The sequence below is a fragment of the Phocoena phocoena genome, chromosome 2, assembly GCF_963924675.1.
Source record: "Phocoena phocoena chromosome 2, mPhoPho1.1, whole genome shotgun sequence".
NCBI lineage: Eukaryota > Metazoa > Chordata > Mammalia > Artiodactyla > Phocoenidae > Phocoena > Phocoena phocoena.
Genome location: NC_089220.1, coordinates 47611092 through 47635254, shown reverse-complemented (window position 1 = coordinate 47635254; position 24163 = coordinate 47611092). Strand labels below are relative to the sequence as shown.

The following is a 24163-nucleotide window of genomic DNA, read 5'->3' as shown; positions in this document are numbered from 1 at the left end:
TTTGAAAGCTGTTCCAACTCCACAGACTTAAGTAAGCAAAAGTTCACTCCAATAAATTAGTCAATCATAGTTTCCTCTTACGGAAAACATAGCACTTTCCACTAATATAGCAATTCTCAGACTTTTTGGTCTCAGGATCCCTTTATACCCTTAAAAATTATTGAGTTCTTCAAAGGGCTTTTGTTTATGTAGGTTACATTTATTAATAGTTGCCAAAATATAAATTAAAATAGCAATTAAAATATTTATTAATCCCTTAAAAATAAAAATAGGGGCTTCCCTGGTGGCGCAGTGGTTGAGAGTCCACCTGTCGATGCAGGGGACACGGGTTCGTGCCCCGGTCCGGGAGGATTCCACGTGCCGTGGAGTGGCTGGGCCCGTGGGCCATGGCCGCTGGGCCTGCGTGTCCGGAGCCTGTGCTCCGCGACGGGAGAGGCTGCAGCAGTGAGAGGCCCACGTACCGCAAAAAAAAAATAAAAATAAACACCATTGCATATTAACATAACACTTTTTTATTAAAAATAACTAAATTTCCAAAAGGAAAGAAAAATCCAGTGAAAAGAGTGGCCTTGTTTTACATTTTTGCAAGTCTCTTTAATATTGGACTAAATAGAAGACAGGTGGATTCTCTTATCTGCTTCTTTGTTCACTCTGTTGTGACATCACACACACAACACAAAATGTAGCCTCTAGAAACCGCACTCATAAAAGAAGGAAAGTGAAAAAGGCAAACATCTTAGTGTTATTATAAAAATATTGTCACTTTGGGAGCACCCTGAAATGGCTGCCCTAAATTACACTGCTTAAATACTTACCTATATATTACAGATTTCAACTTTTTAAAAGAAATGTAAAACTTGAATTTCTATACGTCCCAGGGCTCTTGTTTTGTTTTTAAAAGAAATATTTACTGGGCAGTACTCACTACTTGCTAGATATTTTCACATGTTTTCATTTAAATCCTCAACGATATTCTTGGGAAATTCTTTATTACACACACATACACACAGAGGAAAGAACCTCACGGATTAAGTAACCTGCTCCAGGTCATACCAGTAGTCACTGATAGAGCTGAGATTCTAATCCAGGTCTTCTGACACTTTGCCCGTAACTTTCTAAACTATGTTATTACTAACCACTCATACATGGTAAACCAGGTAAAAAGGGAGGCAACTAATGAATAGCCACAGAGTCTCAGTGGCGATCTGGGCTACTGGCTACTTATACGTTTTGGCTAGCAAGACCAGAATTACCCTTGAGTTACTTCAAAACTGCTGGAAGACACCATCTAGTGAAGTAATTGGACTGCCGTGTAAACTCTCGGCTTGGGAATGACATCCATCCATTTACCTTTACTTCTCTAGCAGCTCTAATCCATTTGCTTCAAAAATCTAACCTAGGAGTAGAAATAACCCTAACCTTTTTTCTCAATAAAGACCAGCAAATATAAATTGATAAAAGCCAATGTTTGGGGGGACACTTCCCACATGTCAGGTATAGTACTAAGTACTATATAAGTAGTGGCAGTTTATCAGTTTTGGGATTGCCTGACTCTTCTGCTTTGGGAATTCCCAGTTTTCTAAGTCTTCATGGTGGGCAGAGCCCAAGTCCCCACATACAAGCTACTAATACTGTAAATTGCTTTTCCAGGCTCCCTGCTGCTAGGCTATATGACCCAGAATCACTTATCTGACATCCCAGACTGGGAGCCAGTGATGTAAAGAATCAGGAGCAGTGCAGAATTATTTCCAGAGGCAGCAGCAACAGTCAGCTTTGAAGGCAGGAATGACAATAGTGCTAATGACAGCTGTAGCGCTAGCAATGCAAGTTGTGGCGTCCAATGCCCAGAAGTAATGCAGCAGTCCCCCGGAGACTAGCTCCGTGCCATGATTATGAGCCGAATAATTCAGAGCCAAATAAACCTGAGTCCAGTTCTCCAACCCTTCTAGTGAGCCTGAGATTTCCTACATCTGCTCTAAATCCTTTTCTGCTTAAGCCAGTCAGACCCAGATTCTGGGGCTTATAACTAAGAACGCCCAACAGTACACTCAGCTGTGCTTAATTTTCATGGCAACCATGTGAGATCAGTACTATCATTAACTCCATTTTACAGATAAGGTCATGGGCCTTAAAGAGGTTACCTTGCCTAATGTCCCAAAGCTCATTAAAGAGTCATTATCCAAGAGGTAATAATACCAAAACTAATGACATTCATAATCTCACGATCTCCATGATTGTTCCCAATGGCTTCGTAACTTTAATATATTTTTTAATGTTAATTTCCAGAATATGGGGACATCTAGGGATCTCTAGGATCCATTCCATGAGCCTGTGCTCCTTCACTCCAGTTCCAAAGTGGAGAAATGCGTTAAAGGAAAAGTCTGTCTTGCGATTTTCTTGCTCTATAGGTGGGATAAAACAGCCTGAGGCTGCTCTGACCTGGGAGCTCTTCCTGCCCCAGAAAGGCCTTCCTTTTCCTTGGCATACTCTTCCAGAGACCCTCCTAACACAATCATTAGGTAGATAAGATATATGGCCAAGAACTGAATGGGTGCCAGAAAAAAAAAAAAAAAGAACTCAGGAGTCCACCTGACCCCACTTTTAGAGCAGCAGGTTGCTCAGCCTTTTTTCAGAAAAGAAAGACCACTTTTACATCATATTTCTGCCATTATTCAAATTCTAAAAAACCCAATAAAAACAAAAAGTTACCTTCTGTTTTGCCTTACCAAAATTCCTGGTGGGGGGGAAGCAAAGAGGGAGGAGGAGAAAGAGGGACAGATGAGGGAGAGAAGAAGGAGACAGACAAATTACTTTTACCTAAATTAATTACAGTTGACCCTCAGTATCCATGGGTTCCACATTTGCAGGTTCAGCCAACTGCAGGTGGAAACTATTTGGAAAAAATAATTCCAGAAAAGTCTAAAAAACAAAACTTGAATTTGTCATATACTGACAACTATTTACACAGCATTTACATTGTATTAGGTATTATAAGTAATCTAGAGATGATTTAAAGTATACGGGAGCTACTAGAGCTAATCAATGAATTTGGTAAAGTAGCAGGATACAAAGTTAATGCACAGAAATCTCTGGCATTCCTATACACTAATGATGAAAAATCTGAAAGACAAATTAAGGAAACACTCCCATTTACCACTGCAACAAAAAGAATAAAATACCTAGGAATAAACCTACCTAAGGAGACAAAAGACCTGTATGTAGAAAACTATAAGACATTGATGAAAGAAATTAAAGATGATACAAATAGATGGAGAGATATACCATGTTCTTGGATTGGAAGAATCAATATTATGAAAATGACTATACTACCCAATGCAATCTACAGATTCAGTGCAATCCCTATCAAACTACCAATGGCATTTTTCACAGAACTACAACAAAAAATTTCACAATTTGTATGGAAACACAAAAGACCGCGAATAGCCAAAGCAATCCTGAGAAAGAAAAACAGAGCTGGAGGAATCAGACTCCCTGACTTCAGACTATACTACAAAGCTACAGTAATCAAGACAATATGGTACTGGCACAAAATCAGAAAGACAGATCAACAGAACAATATAGAAAGCCCAGAGATAAACCCACGCACATATGGTCACCTTATTTTTGATAAAGGAGGCAAGAATATACAATGGAGAAAAGACACTCTCTTCAATAAGTGGTGCTGGGAAAACTGGACAGCTACTTGTAAAAGAATGAAATTAGAACATTCCCTAACACCATACACAAAAATAAACTCAAAATGGATTAGAGACCTAAATGTAAGGCCAGATGCTATAAAACTCTTAGAGGAAAACATAGGCAGAACACTCTATGACATAAATCACAGCAAGATCCTTTTTGATCCACCTCCTAGAGAAAAGAAAATAAAAACAAAAATAAACAAATGAGACCTAATGAAACTTAAAAGCTTTTGCAAAGCAAAGGAAACCATAAATAAGACGAAAAGACAAACCTCAGAATGGGAGAAAATATTTGCAAATGAATCAACTGATAAAGGATTAATCTCCAAAATTTATAAGCAGCTCATGCAACTCAATATCAGAAAAACAATCAACCCAATCCAGAAATGGGCAGAAGACCTAAATAGACATTTCTCCAAAGAAGATATACAGATTGCCAACAAACACATGAAAGAATGCTCATCATCACTAATCATTAGAGAAATGCAAATCAAAACTACATGAGGTATCACCTTACACTGGTCAGAATGGCCATCATCAAACAATCTACAAACAATAAATGCTGAAGAGGGTGTGGAGAAAAGGGAACCCTCTTGCACTGTTGGTGGGAATGTAAATTGATACAGCCACTATGGAGAACAGTATGGAGATTCCTTAAAAAACGAAAAATAGAACTACCATACGACCCAGCAATCCCACTACTGGGCATATACCCTGAGAAAACCATAATTCAAAAAGAGTCATGTACCACAATGTTCATTGCAGCTCTATTTACAATAGCCAGGCCATGGAAGCAACCTAAGTGTCCACTGACAGATGAATGGATAAAGAAGATGTGGCACATATATACAATGGAATATTACTCAACCATAAAATGAAACGAAATTGAGTTATTTGTAGTGAGATGGATGGACCTAGAGTCTGTCATACAGAGTGAAGTAAGTCAGAAAGAGAAAAACAAATACCATATGCTAACACATATATATGGAATCAAAAAAAATTTAAAAAGGTTCTGAAGAACCTAGGGGCAGGAGAGGAATAAAGACGCAGATGTAGAGAATGGACTTGAAGACACAGGCAGGGGGAAGGGTAAGCTGGGATGAAGTCAGAGAGTGGCATGGACATATATACACTACCAAACGTAAAACAGATAGCTAGTGGGAAGCAGGTGCATAGCACAGGTAGATCAGCTCAGTGCTTTGTGACCACCTAGAGGGGTGATAGGGAGGCTGGAAGGGAGACACAAGAGGGAGGAGATATGGGGATATATGTATATGTACAGCTGATTCACTTTGTCATAAAGCAGAAACTAAGACACCACTGTAAAGCAATTATACTCCAGTAAAGATGTTAAAAATAAAAATAAGTATACAGTGGGCTTCCCTGGTGGCACAGTGGTTGAGAGTCCGCCTGCCAATGCAGGGGACACAGGTTCATGCCCCGGTCCAGGAAGATACCACATGCCACAGAGCGGCTGGGCCCGTGAGCCATTGCCGCTGAGTCTGCACGTCCGGAGCCTGTGCTCCGCAACGGGAGAGGCCACAAATGTGAGAGGCCCGCGTACCGCAAAAAAATAAAAAATAAGTATACGGGAGGATATGCATAGGTTATATGCTAATACTACACCATTTTATATGAGGGATTGAGCATCTGGGGATTCTGGTATCCACGGAGGGTGAGGAAGGTGGGGGGGTGGGAGGTGCTGAAACCTATCCCCCTCGGATACTGAGGGATGACTGTATAGTATTCTAGGCAGATCCATGTATAAAATGAAATATCCCAAAATGTTCCATTAGGCATTTTCTAAATTAATACAGTTAAAAAAACAAACAGAAGCCATCTCTGAAATTTGAATTGAGAGTACAAGTAATAACAAAGTTCAAAAACATCAGTCTAAGTCTTTTTGTCATACGCTGTGTATTTTCCTACTAGCTTACCACTTATAAAATTCTTAACACCAGAAACAATCTTATGGGCTTATAATGTAAGAAGATTTCTGCTACTCCAATTTTTAACAACCAAAAAGTGAAGCTTCCCAATTCATTCATCCATCAATCCAATATTTTTCAACACCTAATACATGTCACACACGATGCTATGCACTGGTAGAAGGACTTTGTATAAGGCGGCACAGTCTGGGGATATAACCATTACTACCAATTAACATAGAGCTGTGAGGAATTCAAATCCAAGGCAAGTAATTTATTACAATTTCCCAGTATGTCACTATCAAACAGGAACCCACCTGATAATATTGTGTAGGAACAAATCTGATAGAGATAAAGGAAGAAGCAATAGCTCAAAACCTATTAGGAAGGGACCAGCTTGAGCACAGCTCAGGAGTTTTAAAGGAAGACACCTCCAAGAGGAGCTTTCCCCAGAAGTTCTACCCAAGCTCAAAAACCAGGCTCTGCAATAATGTGTTAAAAATAAAATATTAGCAGAAATTAGGATAGTTGAAAATAATTACCATAATATTTGTGGTTCATATTATCGTCTGTAGTACATTAACTTAAAAGGAAAGAAATCTTCCACTTGACAAAATATTGTCACAGAATATCAATTAGCACACCTTAATAAAGAGTTATTGAGATTTCATTGTTTCTTACAGTACTGCATAGTCTTTCCTTTTTGTATCAATATCATTTGATGATTTCCAGGAGTCAACAATGACTGGGGGGAAAATGGCCTTTCTTTGCAACTGCTGCCTCACGGCAAATATTCCCAGCAACTGTCACAGCACGGACTTGCATGAACTCACTTCTATTAGTACTGTGTGTGCAACAGAACAGCAGGTAGATATTTGAATTTGGATTGCTTTTTTTCTTAATTGCAAAATGAGATTTCCTGCATTTATATAGAAAAAAGCGACTAACATTTGTAGAGCACTGGGTAAAACACAAAGCATATTTTCAGATGTATTACTTTATTTGATCTTCAAAAAACTCTAATGGCAGTGCAATTTTTAACATTTAAGAGATGAGGAAAACCAGCAATCAGAAAACATAAACTGTTATGATCACACAACGGATAAATCCTCCATAAACCCTGACTTCTTCACATATCATTCCAAAGCACATTTGAGATTATAGTGCCTCAATCTTCTATACCTCTATCTGACTTGCCTCAGACTGGTTATATATGGTATTCTCAATCAACAAATAAAGATTGTTACTTTACTTTCTTTTTCTAAATATTACCCTTCTTAACCCAATCTAGAAGCTGGGAAGTGAAATTTTCCTCACAGTTACGAAACCACACAATTCCATCGGTTTTTTGTTGGGTTTTTTTTTGGGTTTTTTTGTGGTACGCAGGCCTCTCACTGTTGTGGCCTCTCCCGTTGCGGAGCACAGGCTCCGGATGCGCAGGCTCAGCGGCCATGGCTCACGGGCCCAGCCGTTCCGAGGCACGTGGGGTCCTCCCGGACCGGGGCACGAACCCGTGTGCCCTGCATCGGCAGGTGGACTCTCAACCACTGCGCCACCAGGGAAGCCCCATCGGCTTTGACTATGTATATTTTAGAAAACAGAGCTGAGAATTTGTAGACTATAAATCTATAATCTTACCTTTATTTTAAATTTTATTTATTTTGCAAATTTTAACTCTTTTGTAGGACTCCTAACACAAGAAGTATACAAAAAGTTAAAGAGTGAAAAGTCCACCTCCAACTCCTTCCCCCCATCCCAACTTCCGCATTCCCTTCCCGTAAACCAACAATCACGTTCTTGTGAAACTTTGAAATATTTATACCAAATACATATATGCCATAAATAAATACTTATATATGTCTCTGTTAGAAAACTATCCCTCCTAGATTTCTCAGTGTTCCTACACAGTCCATGTCTCCTGAAGATGAAAACTGGCAGTACACAAAGATGGAAAACATCTCTTCACGTTCTAATCTTGTTTCCTTTTCTCTGGAGCCACCTGGTCCCATTCAAAGGTAATAAAACCTTCCTTATCTTCCCTGGAGCTAAATGCTTATATTTAGGGGTAGAGACCTTTTTCTCCTGCCCCAAGCAATTTGTTTAAATTCCAGAGAAAAAGAGAAGCACTCTATCTCCAGAAGGAAAAAGCAGATTTGCCAGCTCCTATGTAAACTCAGAGATTCATAATTTAAGTTCTCCTTCTCCAAACCTTGCTGTAAGTACAGATTTAAGCGTATGGCTCTCACCTTGTAGCTCTGTGGAGAACTGGGTATGGCAAATCCAGTACTACCATGTTACTGTGATTGCTGTTACCGCTGTGTCTGATTTCTGATTCAGAGGCTTGGTGTTTCCGCAAGTATTATGCAAGGAGGGTAACATCGAAGACCCTTCAGAGTTTTAGACTTAATACTCCCTTTCTTACACACACAGAACAATGCTATGCTCTAAACACTTGGTTTATTTCATTAATATATCCTGAAAAATCAATGTGTTAAAAATGTTTGTAGACCATTTAGTCAGAATATTTTTAATCAATGATGTTTTAGGAATATTTTAAATGTCCTCCAAAAATACACTACTTAATTGGCCATGATGGTTCAAAAATATACAATTCCGTAAATATTTAGTATAGGGTTACCCTAAGTTTACACTTGTTATTCTGGTCTTAGATTTTACTAACTTAATTCTTCCCCAATTGCAATTTTTCTATATTCTGAGACTAAGAAATTATCTAAAACCTTGATCTTTTCTGTTTACAAAGACAAAGTTCAAGTGTAACTGTGGATCACTGATCACATAAAAATTTATCAGTGTGTATGTATTAGAAGATAATGGAAGAAAAATCCCATTTACAATAGAAACAAAAGATATAAAATACCCAGTAATAAATTTCAGTGTCCAAGCATATATGAAGAAAGCATTAAAACACTACTAGAGAACACAAAAGAAAACTTGAATAAATGGAAAGACATCTGGTTCTGGGATGGGAAGATTCATTCTAAAGATATCAAGTGTCCCTAAAATAACTTATAAATTTAATGCCAGTAGGATTTAGTCAGGGAGAGGAAGAAACCAGACAAGCTAATTTTAAATGTCACATGTAAACAGAACAAAAATGCAATTCTAGAAACAGAAACATGAAGGGGCCTGGACCTTTCAGATATTACAATACATTATAAAGCCTCAGTAATTAAAGCAACAGTATTAGTAAAAAAAAAAAAATAGACAGATTAATGAAACAGAAAGTCCAAAGTAGACCCCAATATATATGAGCGTTTAGTATAAAAAAATCACACCTTGAAAACTGAGATTAATTTCAGTTGTGTTGGGACAATTATTTAGCCACCTGACTAATATATTGTTCATACTATTTACCTAGTTAAATTCCATACAAAGCAAAGATTTAAATGTTAAATTGAACAGTTAAAACATTGAGAAGAAATACACCTACATAAATAGAGTCTGATCTTTGACAAAAGAGCAAAAGCAGTTTAATTGGAGAAAGGCTCCTCTTTTCAAAATAGGGGCTAAAAACAACTGGACATTCACATGCAAATAAGCGAATCGAGACACTGACTTTACACCTTTCATAAAAATTAACTCAAAATGGATCATAGACCTAAATGTAAAACATAGAAGAAAATCTTGGTGACCTTGGATTTGGCAATGAATTTTTAGACACAACACCAAAAGCATGATCCATGAAAGAAAAAAAAATTGTAAAGTTGGATTTTATTATTATTAAAAACTTCTGCTCTGCAAAAGACACCGTTAAGAGAATGAAGAAACAAGCCACAGACTGGGAGAAAATATTTGCAAAACATATAGCTGATAAAGGACTTGTATCCAAAATATATAGAAGAACTCTTAAACTCAACGAGACAAAAAAAAAAAAAAAAACATTTAAAATATGGGCAAAAGATCTGAGCGGGTACCCCACCAAAGAAAATATAGAAACAGCAAATAAGCATACTAAAAGATGCTCAATATCCTTTGTCTTTAGGAAGCTGTAAATTAAAACAATAAGATACCACTACACACCTATTAGAATAGCTACAGTTAAAAAAAAATTAACAATAACAAATGTTGGCAAGAATGTAGAGCAACAGGAACTCATTCAATGTAGGTGGTAATGCAAAATGATACAGCCACTTTGGAAGACAGTTTAGCAGTTTCTTACAAAGCTAAACATAGTCTTACCATATGATCCAGAAATCACACCCCTAAGTATTTGCCCATATGAGTTGAAAAACTACATCAATACAAAAAAACCTACGCATGAACCTTATAGTAACTTTAATCATAATTGCCAAAACTTGGAAGCAACCAAGATGTCCTTCAATAGGTGAATAGATAAACAGTGATACATCCATACAATGGAATATTATTCAGCAATAAAAAGAAATGAGCTATCAAACCATGAAAAGACATGGAGGAACCTTAAAAACATATTGCTAATTAGAAGCAGCAGCCAATCTGAAAAGGCTACATGCTGTATGATTCTGAAAACGAGCCCCCACTAAAACCAAGTCCCCCTGCCAAGGTGATCATTAAGCTCTCTCTCCAAAACTTTATTCCCTTTCTTGTCCCCTCTGACCTCAATCCTATGCTAACTGAACAGTAATCAACCAGAGTCAGATGACTAAAACTGCTGTTGTCGACAACATTTAGTGCATTAATGTACTAAAATTGCTGTGGCTGATAACTTATTGCTAATGTACAGACACAAGTTGCTTCTCCAGGGCAGGATGAGCTAACACACCTCCCCAGGGTCATGGACCACCAGACCAAATGCTAGTAAACCAGAGGTATCCTGACTCCTGAAACTACAATTAGGAAATGTCACAGAAATGTCGCTAGACAATGATTAATCCCAGCTCCTTTGTTCTTTCCCTTTAAAAACCCCCTAACTCAAAGACCAAGTTGGAGTGGATCTGAGTCACCCACTCTCTTGCTTGGCACCCTGCAGTAAACCCTTACTTTGCTGCAAACACCTGCTGTCAGAGTTTGGCTTTCTGTGAAACTGACACACGAGCTCCTTTTCTGGGTTACAATTCCAACTATATGACACTCAAAAAAGGCAAAACTATAGAGACAGTGAAAAGATCAGTGGTTGGGGAGTGGAAGGGAAGGATGAATAGGTGGAGCACAGGGTATTTTCAGGGCAGTGAAACTATTCTGTTTGATACTATAATGGTGGATACATGTCATTATACATTTGTCACAATTCATAGAACTGTACAACACAGAGTGAACCCCAACATAAACTATGCACTTCGGTTAATAATAATGTGTCAGTATTGATTCATCAATTTTAACAAATGTACCACACCAATGCAAAATGTTAACAGAGGAAACAGTACAGAGGAGAAAGGAGGAATTCTCTGTACTATCTGTTCAATTTTCTGTAATCCTAAAACTGCTCTATAAAACAGTCTTAATTTCTTTAAGTGAATTCCTTTGTAACAAGAGCATAAGGGAGACCTTGGTACAACTTAAAATCCAGAAGTCAAAAGAGAAAAGATAAATTCGACCTGATGATATTTAAAAGAACAAAATAGGGAAATTCCAAAGATAAATGACAAACAGGAAAATGTACAATTTGTGTCTCCTTTATATAAGGAGAGCACCTAGAAATTAATAAGAATAAAAGTTCAAAACATGATAGAGGACTTCCCTCGTGGCTCAGTGGTTAAGAATCCGCCTGCCAATGCAGGGGACATGGGTTTGAGCCCTGGTCCAGGAAGATCCCACGTGCTGCGGAGCAACTAAGCCCATGCGCCACAACTACTGAGCCTGCGCTCTAGAGCCTGTGAGCCACAACTACTGAAGCCCAAGTGCCACAACTACTGAAGCCCGCGTGCCTAGAGTCTGTGCTCTGCAACAAGAGAAGCCACCGCAATGAGAAGCCCCCGCTCCCCACAACTAGAGAAAGCCCGCACACAGCAACGAAGACCCAACATAGCCATAAATAAATAAAAGAAATAACCAGCTCTAGGACAAAATCATCCTTTAAAAAAAAAATGATAGAAAAGTGGGCAAAAGATATCAAGCAACAGTTCAGTTCCATTCCTAGGAATAGTATACAACTGAAAAGAGTACAAGGGAAGAACTGCTTGCCAGGAACTGGGTATTTCAAACTGATGATTTTAGCACAAAGACGTAGGGTGACGGCTTGAGAGGCATTTTTTTCCTCGTGGCAATTTGCAAGGTACAGCTATGATATGGCATACTATTTAGCACAGTTCTTCAAGATTCTAAATATCATTACTGAAAATTTTTGTAAAATACTGTATTCCACAAGTCAGTTTTCTTACATTTGAAACAAAAATGAGGGCATTGCCTCTTTGGAATTCTACCTCCTTGACATTTGTGTTTTCCTGCTCAGTTTCTTCTTCCTTTATATGTTGGTGTTATCCTAGGATGCTCCCTAGATGACCTACATGTTGACAACACTCCCCAGGGGCGCAAATTCCTACAGATGCCTACTCAAGACTCAGGTAAGATGGGCATCCGACTTGTTAAAGTAGACTCATTTTCTCCTGTAAATTTGCTCTTCATCCTTGCCTACTTCAGATGGTGATCAGATCAGATTTGGGGTAGAGTGAGATGGGAAGGAAGGAAAAGAAGAGATCAGGGATTAATCAAATTAATCATTACCAAGCCCGGTTAATTTCACCTCCTAAGCATTAAAAAGAAAACCCCCTCTTTGCTATCTTTACTTCTCTAGATTACACAATGGCCACACAATGGTGTCTACATGTGCTTGGATCCCACAAATTTGTCTCTCACCCACCAAAAAGAGCCCTCAAGTGCTAATCTGATCACATCACTTATCTGCCTACAACCCTGCAGTTGAGCAATCAGGTGTTGAAGTGGTCACTTAGGACAGAGAGCCAAACTAAAAGTAACAACCAAGCCTTTATTCACTAACTGCGACAGTGCAAGCAAGAGGCAAAAGGAGAGGCACAGGCCCCACAATGTTCCGTTCCCATCCCCCGCCACTGAACAGCTCCAGGCCAGGGCCAGTGGGCGTGGGAATCATCTCATTCCAAGGAGCTGCGGAAGAGAAGGCTCCTGCCTCTTTATGGACCGGTGGAATGGTGGGGGGGACTGAGCAGGTGAAGGGCGAGGAGAAGAAAAGTACAGAGTTAAAGCAGAGAAAGCGTTTAGCCAAAGACCTGTGATAAGGAGGTTTTGGCAAAGCACCTGGAAGGTGCCTCAGGCCACGTCCCTGATAATGAGGCCCCAAATGGAGACACCTGGGGCTAAAGGCCAGTCTGGCCAGAAGGATGGGAGAGGGAGGGGTCCGAGGGATTGGGAAGGGGAGGGGTCTGAGTCCTGGACCTCAATTTTCTCTAGAAAACGGCAATGCTCTGGCTGTGCACCAGTCTGGTGTGGCAGAGCACCTTCCCCTATGAGGCCTGCCAGGCAAAGCTTGTAATTGCCTGTGGTTGGGTCTGAAAGATCACACAAGGATTCTGGCCCAGAGCTGGCCTCCCCACCCTTCAGGGGCTACCCCAAAGCCTAAACTTCTTCACATGGTAAACAAAGATCCCTTCCTCTGACCCCATGCCAACTTCTCTGCTCTCACCTCCTGCTTCACATTTCAGACTCCAGTAAAAACTACCCTCTCCAAACTGTCCTAACCTCCCTGCCTCGGCTCACAGTTTCCCCTGCTTCTACCACCTTCCATTTCTTCACCGGGCAAACCCCCGCTTATCCTTTAAGACTCATCCCAAGTGCCACCTCCTTCAGGAAGGCTTCTTAACAAACATCCACCCTCATTCTAGACACAAGGAACTATTCACTACCCTGTGGACATATGCAGACGTACTTCTACTATTTTACTTCCTACATATTTTCTGTTTACATATCTGTCTCTGCAACAAAACATGAAATTCTTAGAGAACAGAGCCACATCTTACGCTGTCTTGCATCTCCAGTGCCTTACAAGTGTCTGGCACATAGCAGGAACGTGGGGAATACTCTATTTGTGGAACTAGTGTTCTATAAATCAGCATTAGTACAGCACAAGGAACAGGACACCATGGCAGGATTGAATGACACAAGCCCCACAGGATACCCAGTTCAGGTAACAACATCCTCTCCGCATCTAAGGCCCAGTTGTTTCAAAACCACCTTGTCATCAGGTTGCCCAGTGTGGACCTGCCGCTCCAGGATTTGCTGTCAGACTTGTCAAAGACAACCTTAGTCTCCCCTCCCCCATCCCTTACAGAATCTTCTTTCTCTGATTCTTCACCCTTGTTTCTGGGTCAAAGACAGTCATTGGGTATCCACTGTAAAAAGCATAAACGAGTAAGCTTCCTGAGAACAAATATATCTATGACTTGGACTTTTTTCTAAGCTTTTCATGACCCCCACTCTCAAGATAGCCACCCCTTCTCTATCCCAGGAAAGGGCTTCCAAGGCAGCCCAACAGGTCTTCGGAATTCCTTCTTCAAAAGGCCATCTTTCATGCCTTACAACTGGCTGCTCAGTCCACAGGCCTCAGGGTCCATGGTTGGCCGGGATTTCTAAAGACTGTTATTAATATATTATTAGTACTGGAACATGTGATAACCACAACTTGTCACCTATCAAGTTTAGAGTTTCCTGTAACTTAACTTTCACACCATTTTTGCGAGAATCAGGTAGAAGAAGAGGAGGAAGATGGGAGCCACACAGAAAACAGAGATAGTCAAGGTCAGCAAAGGTCTCAGCAAACATTAAATTGGAAAAGTCCCTGTAAACTCGTGTCCTGAAAAAGTCGTAGCTTCTAGCTCTGTTACCAAAGATACTACTACTTCATTTGAGGAGAGACTGCAGGAGTGGACCCCAGGTAGGGCTGAATCCCAGGCCTAAAGATTCCATGCCAGGCAAGTTAAATTAGATTCACTCTCTCTCAATAAACATTCAGCACGTGCTGGGAACACCTGAAATGTTTCTGCACGTACTGAGCAGGAACGGAGCTACAGACTCCGGAAAAAAAAAAAAAAAAAAAAAAAAATCAGGCTGGGGTGAAAAGGAGGCTAGACACTTCAAAAACCCTCGTGAGAATAGCAAAGATGAGCTTCTGTCCTGGTAACATCCTCACTCCACAGACAGAATCAAAGGCAAGAGCGATAGTATGAGCCAGGTGGCCGTGTTGTGCCACCTCCTACTTTTATACAGAATATCTCCATGTTTCTGTATCCTCTGCCATTCAAGACATTTTAGATCCTCTGTGTGGGAAGATAGACCAGCAATATGTGTGAAACAGATGCTTACAAGTATAATGCTAAGACCCTAAAATATTGTAATGGACTGTGGTTGTCTAAAATGAAATCAACAGATAAATAACAAGTGAGTAAGTAAATGGGTATCCCCTGTACTTACAAGAGAACATGAGCAACGATGGCATCCACATTGAACAAGGTATCGGTTGGGAATTCTCTGAGTAATATGTGACCCCTGAAAAAGTTTTAAAAAGCATTACAGAAATATTTCCTTAGCATTCAATTCACTTGTCTCTCTAACACACTAGGCTGGAAGCTCTGGCAGTTCTCGGAGCCTGTGTCTTATCCACTAGCCGATATACCTACCAGAGTGCTGGCCATGATACACACTCCAATATCTACTGAACACACAGGCATAGATACACTGACTTTGAAAAGCTTAGGCCCTGAGCCTGGCAAAAAGACTGGGAAGCAACAGGAGTCCCAACCAGGCTTCCTCCCAGCACACAGATTCCCCAGATGGGCTGGGAAGGAGACAAGCAGGAGACAGAAAGAAGGGTCCTCAGCAGTAGGTCCCTGAGGAGACAGGATCTCTCCCCACTTCCTAGGCCAAATCCCAAGCGTGTGAGGAAAGGATTTTGAGAAAACTCCGATTAGCAGACCCAAGTAACGGAGGAATCCGTAACCTGGACATCTGCAGATCCCTCAAAAATAAAGTACATTTATTTCCCAGTCGAATATGGACCTGACATACCTACTTAGAACACTAAATCTGCTAAGTGCTTACTTACCAGGCCTTTGCCATCAGAGCTTACATAAGATTCTCATATAATATCCAAAACAATCCTGTGAGGTAGGTATTAATCGCCTCAATTTACAGATTAGGAAGCAAAGTGGAGGTAACAAATCTATTAGTTAGACTTCTTGCTAAGCTTCATATGACCCCTACTACATACACCTTTATTCTGGCCTAGTGATATTTTGTATACTTGAATATTCTAGAAGTATAGCTTTATGTTTGTCCACCTGAGCCAAAAAAACTAAAAATAGTTTACCTGAATAAATATGCTTTCATCAAATTCTTTTCGCTTCCACAGTATCTCGATGTTTCTTCTGTGACGCAATTAACCTTTAAAAGATTATATTTAACGTTTAGAGTACATATCAAAAGGTCAAGTTTCTTGGTTAGGGAAACAGAAAGGAAAATTAAACATTACAGTTTGTCTCCAGATCAAATTTCTTTTTTACTTTTCTTTCTCATTTGTATGCTATAATTGCTCACTTATTCAAGTGCTTGAGGTAACCCAGAGAAAGGAACTGTTCCTACACCTAAGAGTTATATTTAATTATACCTAAGATTTAATTCAATCTGATGAAGGAAGTAGAAGGTAACGAGGTAGGAAAGGAAGGAAACAATTAAGGCAGGACAAGAAAATCATGAGCAAAAGCCAGGAAGCACAGAAGTGGTGCTAAGTTGGGACCACGAAAGCATCTCAGTAGCTGGAGCACAGGTATGGCAGATACTGCTGGCTCCTAACCCCAAATCCATCCTACCCTTTTGCGTCACTAACAGAATTTCACTAAAAACAAGTGCCCCATTAAAAGACTTTTCCAGACTCCCCCAACAGCTAAGGCTGGCTAAATGATGTTAGGAGAAGTCACTGGTTTGGGATGCCTAGAAGGATCTTAAAAGGGGGTTGAGTGATAGATACTCTTGCTCTTCCCACTTCTTCCTGACAAAAAAAAACCTGACAAGATAGGTAGGCACCAGCCGTCATCATGGACCATAAGGCATCTTTAAAGAAGAAACCTTTGCTAAGGATGGTGCAACAGAAAGAATGAACCTGAGTCCCTGATGACATTAGAGAAGCGACAACAGCCCTTGATAGCTTACAATCAGGACTCTATGTGAAAAACATAAGGCCGATCCTGGCAGCAACATGGAGATACAATGGAAGACATGAGAGCACAAAGGCAAGGAAGCCGGTTAATAGAGTATCCCATCAGTACAGGTCAGGGATGACTGGGACCTGTAGTAAAGCAGAAAAGGACAGAAGAGATTCAAGCGACTTTCCCCAAATACAGTAAGTAAAATGAGGGAGAAGACTGAGCGTGTAATATGCAACATGGGATAGATGGGGGAAGGCAAGAGATAAAGAGGATGAAGAGGTTTTTAGATGGGGCAAGTGGGTAGCCACCGACATAACTTACCAAAACTAAGTCTGGAAGAAGAACAGTTAGTATTTTGTTTTGGATTTTGTTAAGTTAGGGTTTTTTTGGGTTTTTTTAGATGAGGCTTTTTTGTTTTTGCTGTTCAAGTTAATTTTAACAGAGTTTGAGGAAGCAGAGTGACAAGTGGGAAAGCTACATTTGTTTTATAGAAAAAAGCTACTAAAAGAGAACTGATACTCAAAAAAGATATGAGGAATAGAGAATTTCGAATTAAAAGAGTATGGTCATAACCAAAAACAGTGAATTTTAGTGTATGTAGTTTTTTTTTTAATTTTTAGAAGTCAGAGCATAGGGGATGGTTGGTATTATGACGACAGATTTATCCATTCATCCGCTCAACACACATTTGAACACCTACCATATGTTAGTCACTGTTCTCATCACTAGGAGTACAGTTAAGTTCCAAATTAAAATGTGTATCTTTAGAACTTACATTCTAAAAGTAGAGACGGACCATTAAAAAAAAAAAAACTAATTAGTATGCAATGTTAAGGGCTATAAAGAAAAAAGCACTATTAAAGGGATAGTACATGACCGAACATTTTAGGTAAGTCATCAAAGAAGACTTCTCTGAGGAGATGACATTTGCACAAAGAACCGAAGTAATGGAGTGACGCATATAAATATACAAATATGTGGAAGAGATGAGTTCTAAGCAGAGGAGAAAATACCTGCAAAGGCCTTACGGAAATACACACCTAGAATGTCCAAGTAAGAGAAAGATGACTAGCATGTGTCAGGAACAAGCTGAGCAAGGTAGAAGAACAGAAAATGAGATTAGAGGAATTAAATGTCCAAAGAGGAGTTCCCATGTTAGTATAACTGTAATGGGAAGCCTTTCTGAGAGAGCAGCCATGTGATCTGACTTACATGTGGAGAAGGGTTCAGTGAGACAAGAGTGAAAGGAGAAAGGCCAAATAGGCTTGTGGTTTCCCAGAGGAGAAGTGAGGACAGTTTAGACAAGGGCAGGGGGGTAAAAGTGAAGGTACAGGAAGTGGTCAGATGTGAAAAGTTTTGATAGCAGAACTTAAAGGACTTAATGATGGACTGGTTATGACAGAAAGGATGACAAAGGTTTTTTGTTTTAAAATCTACATTGATACAGTAATATAGTCATACCAGCTTTCTTTTGGTTATTATTTGCATGATATATATATTTTTTCCTTCATTTGCTTTAAGGATTTCTAAAGCCTTTATTTTAAGATGCATTTCTAAATAGCTTACAATTAGGTTTGGTTATTGTTCCCAGCCTGACAATCTTTTTCTTAACTGGAACACTTAGTCCATTTATATTTTAGTGTTTCCTTCATCTATGTCTGCCTCCTGAAATCTTAACTTTTGAAGACAATCTCAAAATGCTACTTTTTGTGAAGTCTTTCCCAATACCATAATACGACCTTCCACCTTGATGATCATGTAAGATTTCTTTCTTTTAAACCTCTACAGCATTTTATTTGTTTCTCTTATTATAATGACCAAGTTCTGCTAGTTATTAAAATGGTCTATGGGAATTCCCTGGCGGTCCCGTGGTTGGGACTCCTCACTTTCACTGCCAAGGGCCCAGGTTCAACCCCTGGTTGGGGAACTAAGATTCTTACAACCTGCGCAGTGCGGCCAAAAAAGAAAAAAGTCTGTGAACGTGTTTTATCGCCCCATTTTGGATATATACTCTCCAAAGAAAGAGACTGGGGTCTTAGCCATTTTGCTATCCAATAAAAGACTAAATATAGCAAGCTCGTTTCAATCTCATAAACAGTACTGAGTATCTACTATGCACCAGGGACTGAGCTAGGTACTCAATATAGGTCTATCTCTTTCACCCAGTCTCCTTTCCACATAGCTTAAGAGTCCTCAACTGTAAAAGCTTTACAAACTGTTAGTTCATAAAGGTAACCCCTGGGCATGAACCTTAATATTCTACTCTAGTTACTAGACACACAGTTACTAGTTACTAGTTTATTAGTTACTAGATAACAGCCTGATTATCCTTTTTGAGTATCGTACCAACCTAGCATTTTGTTTCTAAATTTCAATTTTGATTTTTATTCAAAGCTCCTTAAAGATGAGTGCCATTATCATTCCAGAGTATAAACAGTGGTTCAAAGTTAACTGAGACCTCTATACAAAACAGAAATGACATTAAAAAAGAGGTTTTTGAGGTATATAAATATGATATATAAGAAATATATATTTGGTCTTTGCCCCTTGTTCCTAACACAGAGCTCCTAAAACCCTGTAATTTCCTGCATGATAGTGCCAGGAGTATCTTTTCTTCTAATATTTGGTCTTTAACCTGAAATATAAGAGCTTCTGAAACCCTTGGAATCTCTGGGAGTGATAAGAGTGTCTGTTTGCATGCTAATGAGATGACTGGTGGCTGGGGGCCCCTAGACAGCTTCAAGATGGGGGCTGGTTACCAGCAAGACAAAGGAAAGATCAGAGGGTGGGAACTTTCAGCCCCACCTCCCCACCTTAGGGCTGGAGATGGAGTTAATCAGCAATGGCCAATGATTTGACCAATCATGCCTACATAACAACCTCCATAAAAACCCTAAACTACAGGGTGTGGAGAGCTTCCAGTGAACACATCCAAGTACAGGAGGATGACACACCCCAAACCACACAGGGATAGAAGCTCCTGCACTTGAGACTCTTCCAGATGTTGCCCCGCACATCTCTTCCATTTGGCTGTTCCTGACATATCCTTTATAAGAAGTCAGTAATAGTAAGTAAAGTCTTTCCCTGAGTTCTGTGAGACATTATGGGCAATTATGGAACCTGAGGAGGGGGTTGTGAGAACCGCCATTTGGAGCCAAGTCCTACAGAAGTCGTAGGGAGCCTGGGGACCCACTCACTCCTTGTGACTGACATCTGAAGTGAGGGGCATCTCATAGGACTGGGCCCTTAACCTGTGGGGTCTGTGCTAACCCTGGGTTGTTAGTGTCAGAACTGCTTCATATGAAAAACACACATCTGGTGTCAGAAGTGTTCTGTGGTGAGACTGAACAGTTTCCCTTTAAAAGTCACAGTTAACTTTTCTATGCTTCCTGCCCTGGGAACTCTAGCTTCAGGGACCAAGAGGGACAGTAGCCATCTCTCAAAGGAGGAAGGATAATGAACTAAGAAAGAATAAATGTACACAGAAAGTCAGGGAGACACTAATCTGAAAGAATTTAATAATCACTGGGTTACTAATCATTCCATTTTCTGAGGTACAAATTCTAAGTTTAAACTAAATGAAAGGCTCCTGTAGCTATCTAAACCATGATGCATGTGGAAATTTTCCATAATACTCCATGGCAAGTTCAAACACTTTTTAAGAAAAAAATTAAGTATGTAATTTCAAATTAGGTTGTTTTGCACAGGCTCCGGACGCACAGGCTCAGCGGCCATGTCTCACGGGCCCAGCCGCTCGGTGGCATGTGGGATCTTCCTGGACCGAGGCATGAACCCATGTCCTCTGCGTTGGCAAGCGGACTCTCAACCACTGCGCCACCAGGGAAGTCCCAAATTAGGTTGTTTTAACTTTTTTCTAAAAATAAATATGAGAACCCACAACATAAGCAATTATAAAGACTTAGAAGAATAGGAAAGAAAAAAAAACACTTGAATTACTTCAATTTTGGTACCTCAGTTTGTGTTAATAGAAAAATTTTAATAGCTAAATTATGGACATTTATTATGATATATTTGTCAGGCAAAAAAAAAAAACTTAAGGGCTTCCCCGGTGGCGCAGTAGTTGAGAGTCTGCCTGCCGATGCAGGAGACACGGGTTTGTGCCCAGGTCCAGGAAGATCCCACATGCTGCGGAGCGGCTGTGCCCGTGAGCCATGGCTGCTGAGCCTGCACGTCCAAAGCCTGTGCTCCGTAACGGGAGGGGCCACAACAGTGAGAGGCCCGCGTACCACAAAAAAAAAAAAAAAAAAAAAACTTAAATAGAAGATTGAAAAAATAAATGACACCATAGCCCCAATAGAATGGTTTACAAAATAAAGTTCTAAGCTCCAGAATTTTAAGTAGCTTTTTTCCCCCTGTATTTATAATTTATACAATAATCTGGAATTATCTATACTCCTGTTTATTCTTATGAAAAAAAAAGGTAGAAAAAATATTTTTCCAGTTTGGAAAAAGATGTGAAACAACGTAGTATTTTTAGATAGTCTTAGGTCACACAGTTGTAAAATGTTTGCCACTAGTAAGTTATTAACATAAATATCTTTCTACCTTTGTGACTGAAATTCCATAGTCCTGGAGAGGTTTATCAGCCTCATTCAGTTCTTCAAGAAATACAGAGGTACTTGGAAAATCTAAAATAAGAAATGTTTTATGAATGTTTTATGACTTGCCCCTTAGGAAAGATGAATTTTTAAAATTAAAGCCCAAAGCTGCAAACTGAAAAAGAAATATATTAGTTTGCCCAACTAGTATGCAACAACCAATAATCAAGTAACTAAATGAACCTAGTTACATATTTTTGTACCCTTATTTCCTATTGCCTCATTACTCTTATTTCTAATATTTTTATCATGACATATTTTCACTTTGTAAGTGACCTTAAAAGCTTTCTAAACATAAATTGGATAAATAAATGTTTAATTTAAATGGCACATTTGGCATTACTTTTCCAAGTTTAATACTATATACACAACACACGTACAAAATTTTCAAAATGATTTTAAAATACCATTTTCAAATCACAATTATAAGGGAGCCAACAAAAATATGAATTCACTTCATTTACTAATTCCAAGAATAGTATTTTTTAAGGCACAAAAAAACTTAAATGGAACCATGATAATGATATGTTCAATAGTTATATTAATTAATTCAGTATAATTGATGGTACAGCTAAAGCAGAGTATTAAACTAAGGCATTACTAATACTATATTTAAAGTTTGAAAACACTTTTAAAATATTTACATGCGAAAAATATCCAAAAGTTTACTTTCAGAAATGATGATGAAATTCAGACATTATTAACAGCTAATTCTTATCTAGTATTTACTATGGACTAAGCACATGAGTAAAGTCACTTAATCCTCACAATAAATTTATAAAGCACACACTATTTCCTCATTATGGATGACAAAAAAGACACGTGGAGAGGCTAAGTGACTCAACCAAGGTCACACAGCAGGTCAAGTGGCAAAGTCAGGATTGAAACCCAGGCAGGCATATTATAGTTGCAGCGTTAAAGCACATATTATTAATCCTGATAATAAGTTCTTCCTAGCATATTGATTAAACAGCAATAGAAACATCACAAAAATCATATTAGAATATAAAAAATACTCACCAGCTTGACAAAAATAAGCTAAGGTAGCTTTTCCTGGTTGCAATGTACTGAAGAATTTCTGAGGACTCAGCTCTGGTAGAGAGTCTACTGCTGACATATAAAAAACGCACATCATGACAAAAGAGATGCCAACTCTAAGTACACTGAAACTGGAAGACATCATCAGCTGTGGCTGCATATGGGCAGGAGGGTCAATTCTGTTCACCGCTGTGTTCTGTTGCCCAGGACAATACCTGGCAAGAGCAGGTGTTCAACAGAGTTTTTCTGAATGAATTCATTAAATAAATGAATGAAGTGAAATCTGCAAAAAGAATAATATAAGGCATTACTTCCATGTTTGATTTTACTAATACTTTACTATTTCCTTCTAGTAAAAACATGAGAGGGGATGATATATAATGACATTGATTTAATAATACTATGAATTTTTGATACTTGCAAAAGATATCAAAGATATCTGGAAAATGCAATACTAAGATGTTAAGTTTAATAGATATTTATGGTGGATGCTAAGCTGTCATTTTTAAGGATTCTAAAATTAATTTTCAAACATTATCCAATCATTTTTTTAAACTGGGTATTTTATCTTTCTCTACCTAGAGTAGATGTACAATTAATACTCAAATAGCCATTAAAACCACTAACGTGGGAATGAGAGCCAAAATATATGTCTACTACGTTTACATTCTTTTTACTTTAAGTCCCCTAGAAGATATCTATTAAAACTATTTAAGAACATTCCTTAATATACATTTAGTAATTCCTAAGACTTAGATTTAAACAGTTTAGAAATTCAAATATCTTTTTCAACTCATATTTTAATTCAATTCTATTTTCTGAACTCAGATTTGCTCTAGATATTATCCTCTCATCTTTCATGCTGTACTTACTCCCATGCTGTCCTCTGTATCTGCTGTCAATTATCTTTGTCTTATACTTTTGCTACTTTCAAATTTCTTTTGAACAATTTCTTCTTTCAGGAAGTTTTTCTACTGATGATATATATTATCTACATTTAAAAGAAGATAGTTTAGGAAAATTAGTTTTTATATTAAACATCGCACTTCAAGAAGGTAAAGATATACCCACAGGTATAGGTGAGAATTTTGTTTTAATTTCAAATAGAACCCTTATCTTTTTTTTTTTTTTTTTGCTGTACGCGGGCCTCTCACTGTTGTGGCCTCTCCCCGTTGTGAAGCACAGGCTCCGGACGCACAGGCTCAGCAGCCATGGCTCACGGGCCCAGCCGCTCCGCGGCATGTGGGATCTTCCCGGACCGGGGCACGAACCCGTGTCCCCTGCATCGGCAGGCGGACTCTCAACCACTGCGCCATCAGGGAAGCCCGAACCCTTATCTTTTAAACAAAGATCACTATGTCAAAACAGGAGACAGGAGAAAATAGCAAGAATTACTCATAAGGATAGGAGTGGAACTTTTCAGTAAAGAAATGATTAAAGAATAAAAAATTTAGGAAAAAATCATACTAAATTAGACACCTACCATTTCAATGGTCATGAAAGATCATTAACTCTTCAATTTAGCATTTCAGGGGTAATGAGAAAAAATTTACTCTTCAATTTATTGTACAATAGAATTGATAAACTGAAACTCCATATACTCTGGTCTTTCGATACTATCAATAAGCGTATAATAACTCTCCGTAAGGAACAGGTATTCCTAAAACAGGAGCTAACTACTTATTGATTACTTCCTAATAATTCATTTCACTAGAACTAGTTTATATCAAGCAGTGAACAAATTTGCCATCAACTTTTAATAGTGAGCC

The 24163-nt window shown here is 38.9% G+C and overlaps 1 protein-coding gene across 1 annotated transcript in view; it reads right to left on the bottom strand.

Annotated features, from left to right (window-relative positions):
- TXNDC16 (thioredoxin domain containing 16) overlaps positions 1-22539 on the bottom strand; it is a 103947-nt gene extending 81408 nt beyond the window's left edge. The window contains exons 1-4 of the mRNA XM_065871954.1: positions 22377-22539; positions 21304-21386; positions 15903-15976; positions 15008-15082 (exon numbers count right to left, since the gene is read on the bottom strand). Of these exons, the coding sequence (XP_065728026.1) occupies positions 15008-15082; positions 15903-15976; positions 21304-21386; positions 22377-22539 (395 nt within the window). The remainder of the gene's footprint in view (positions 1-15007; positions 15083-15902; positions 15977-21303; positions 21387-22376) is intronic.
- Between the last annotated feature and the right edge of the window lie 1624 nt (positions 22540-24163).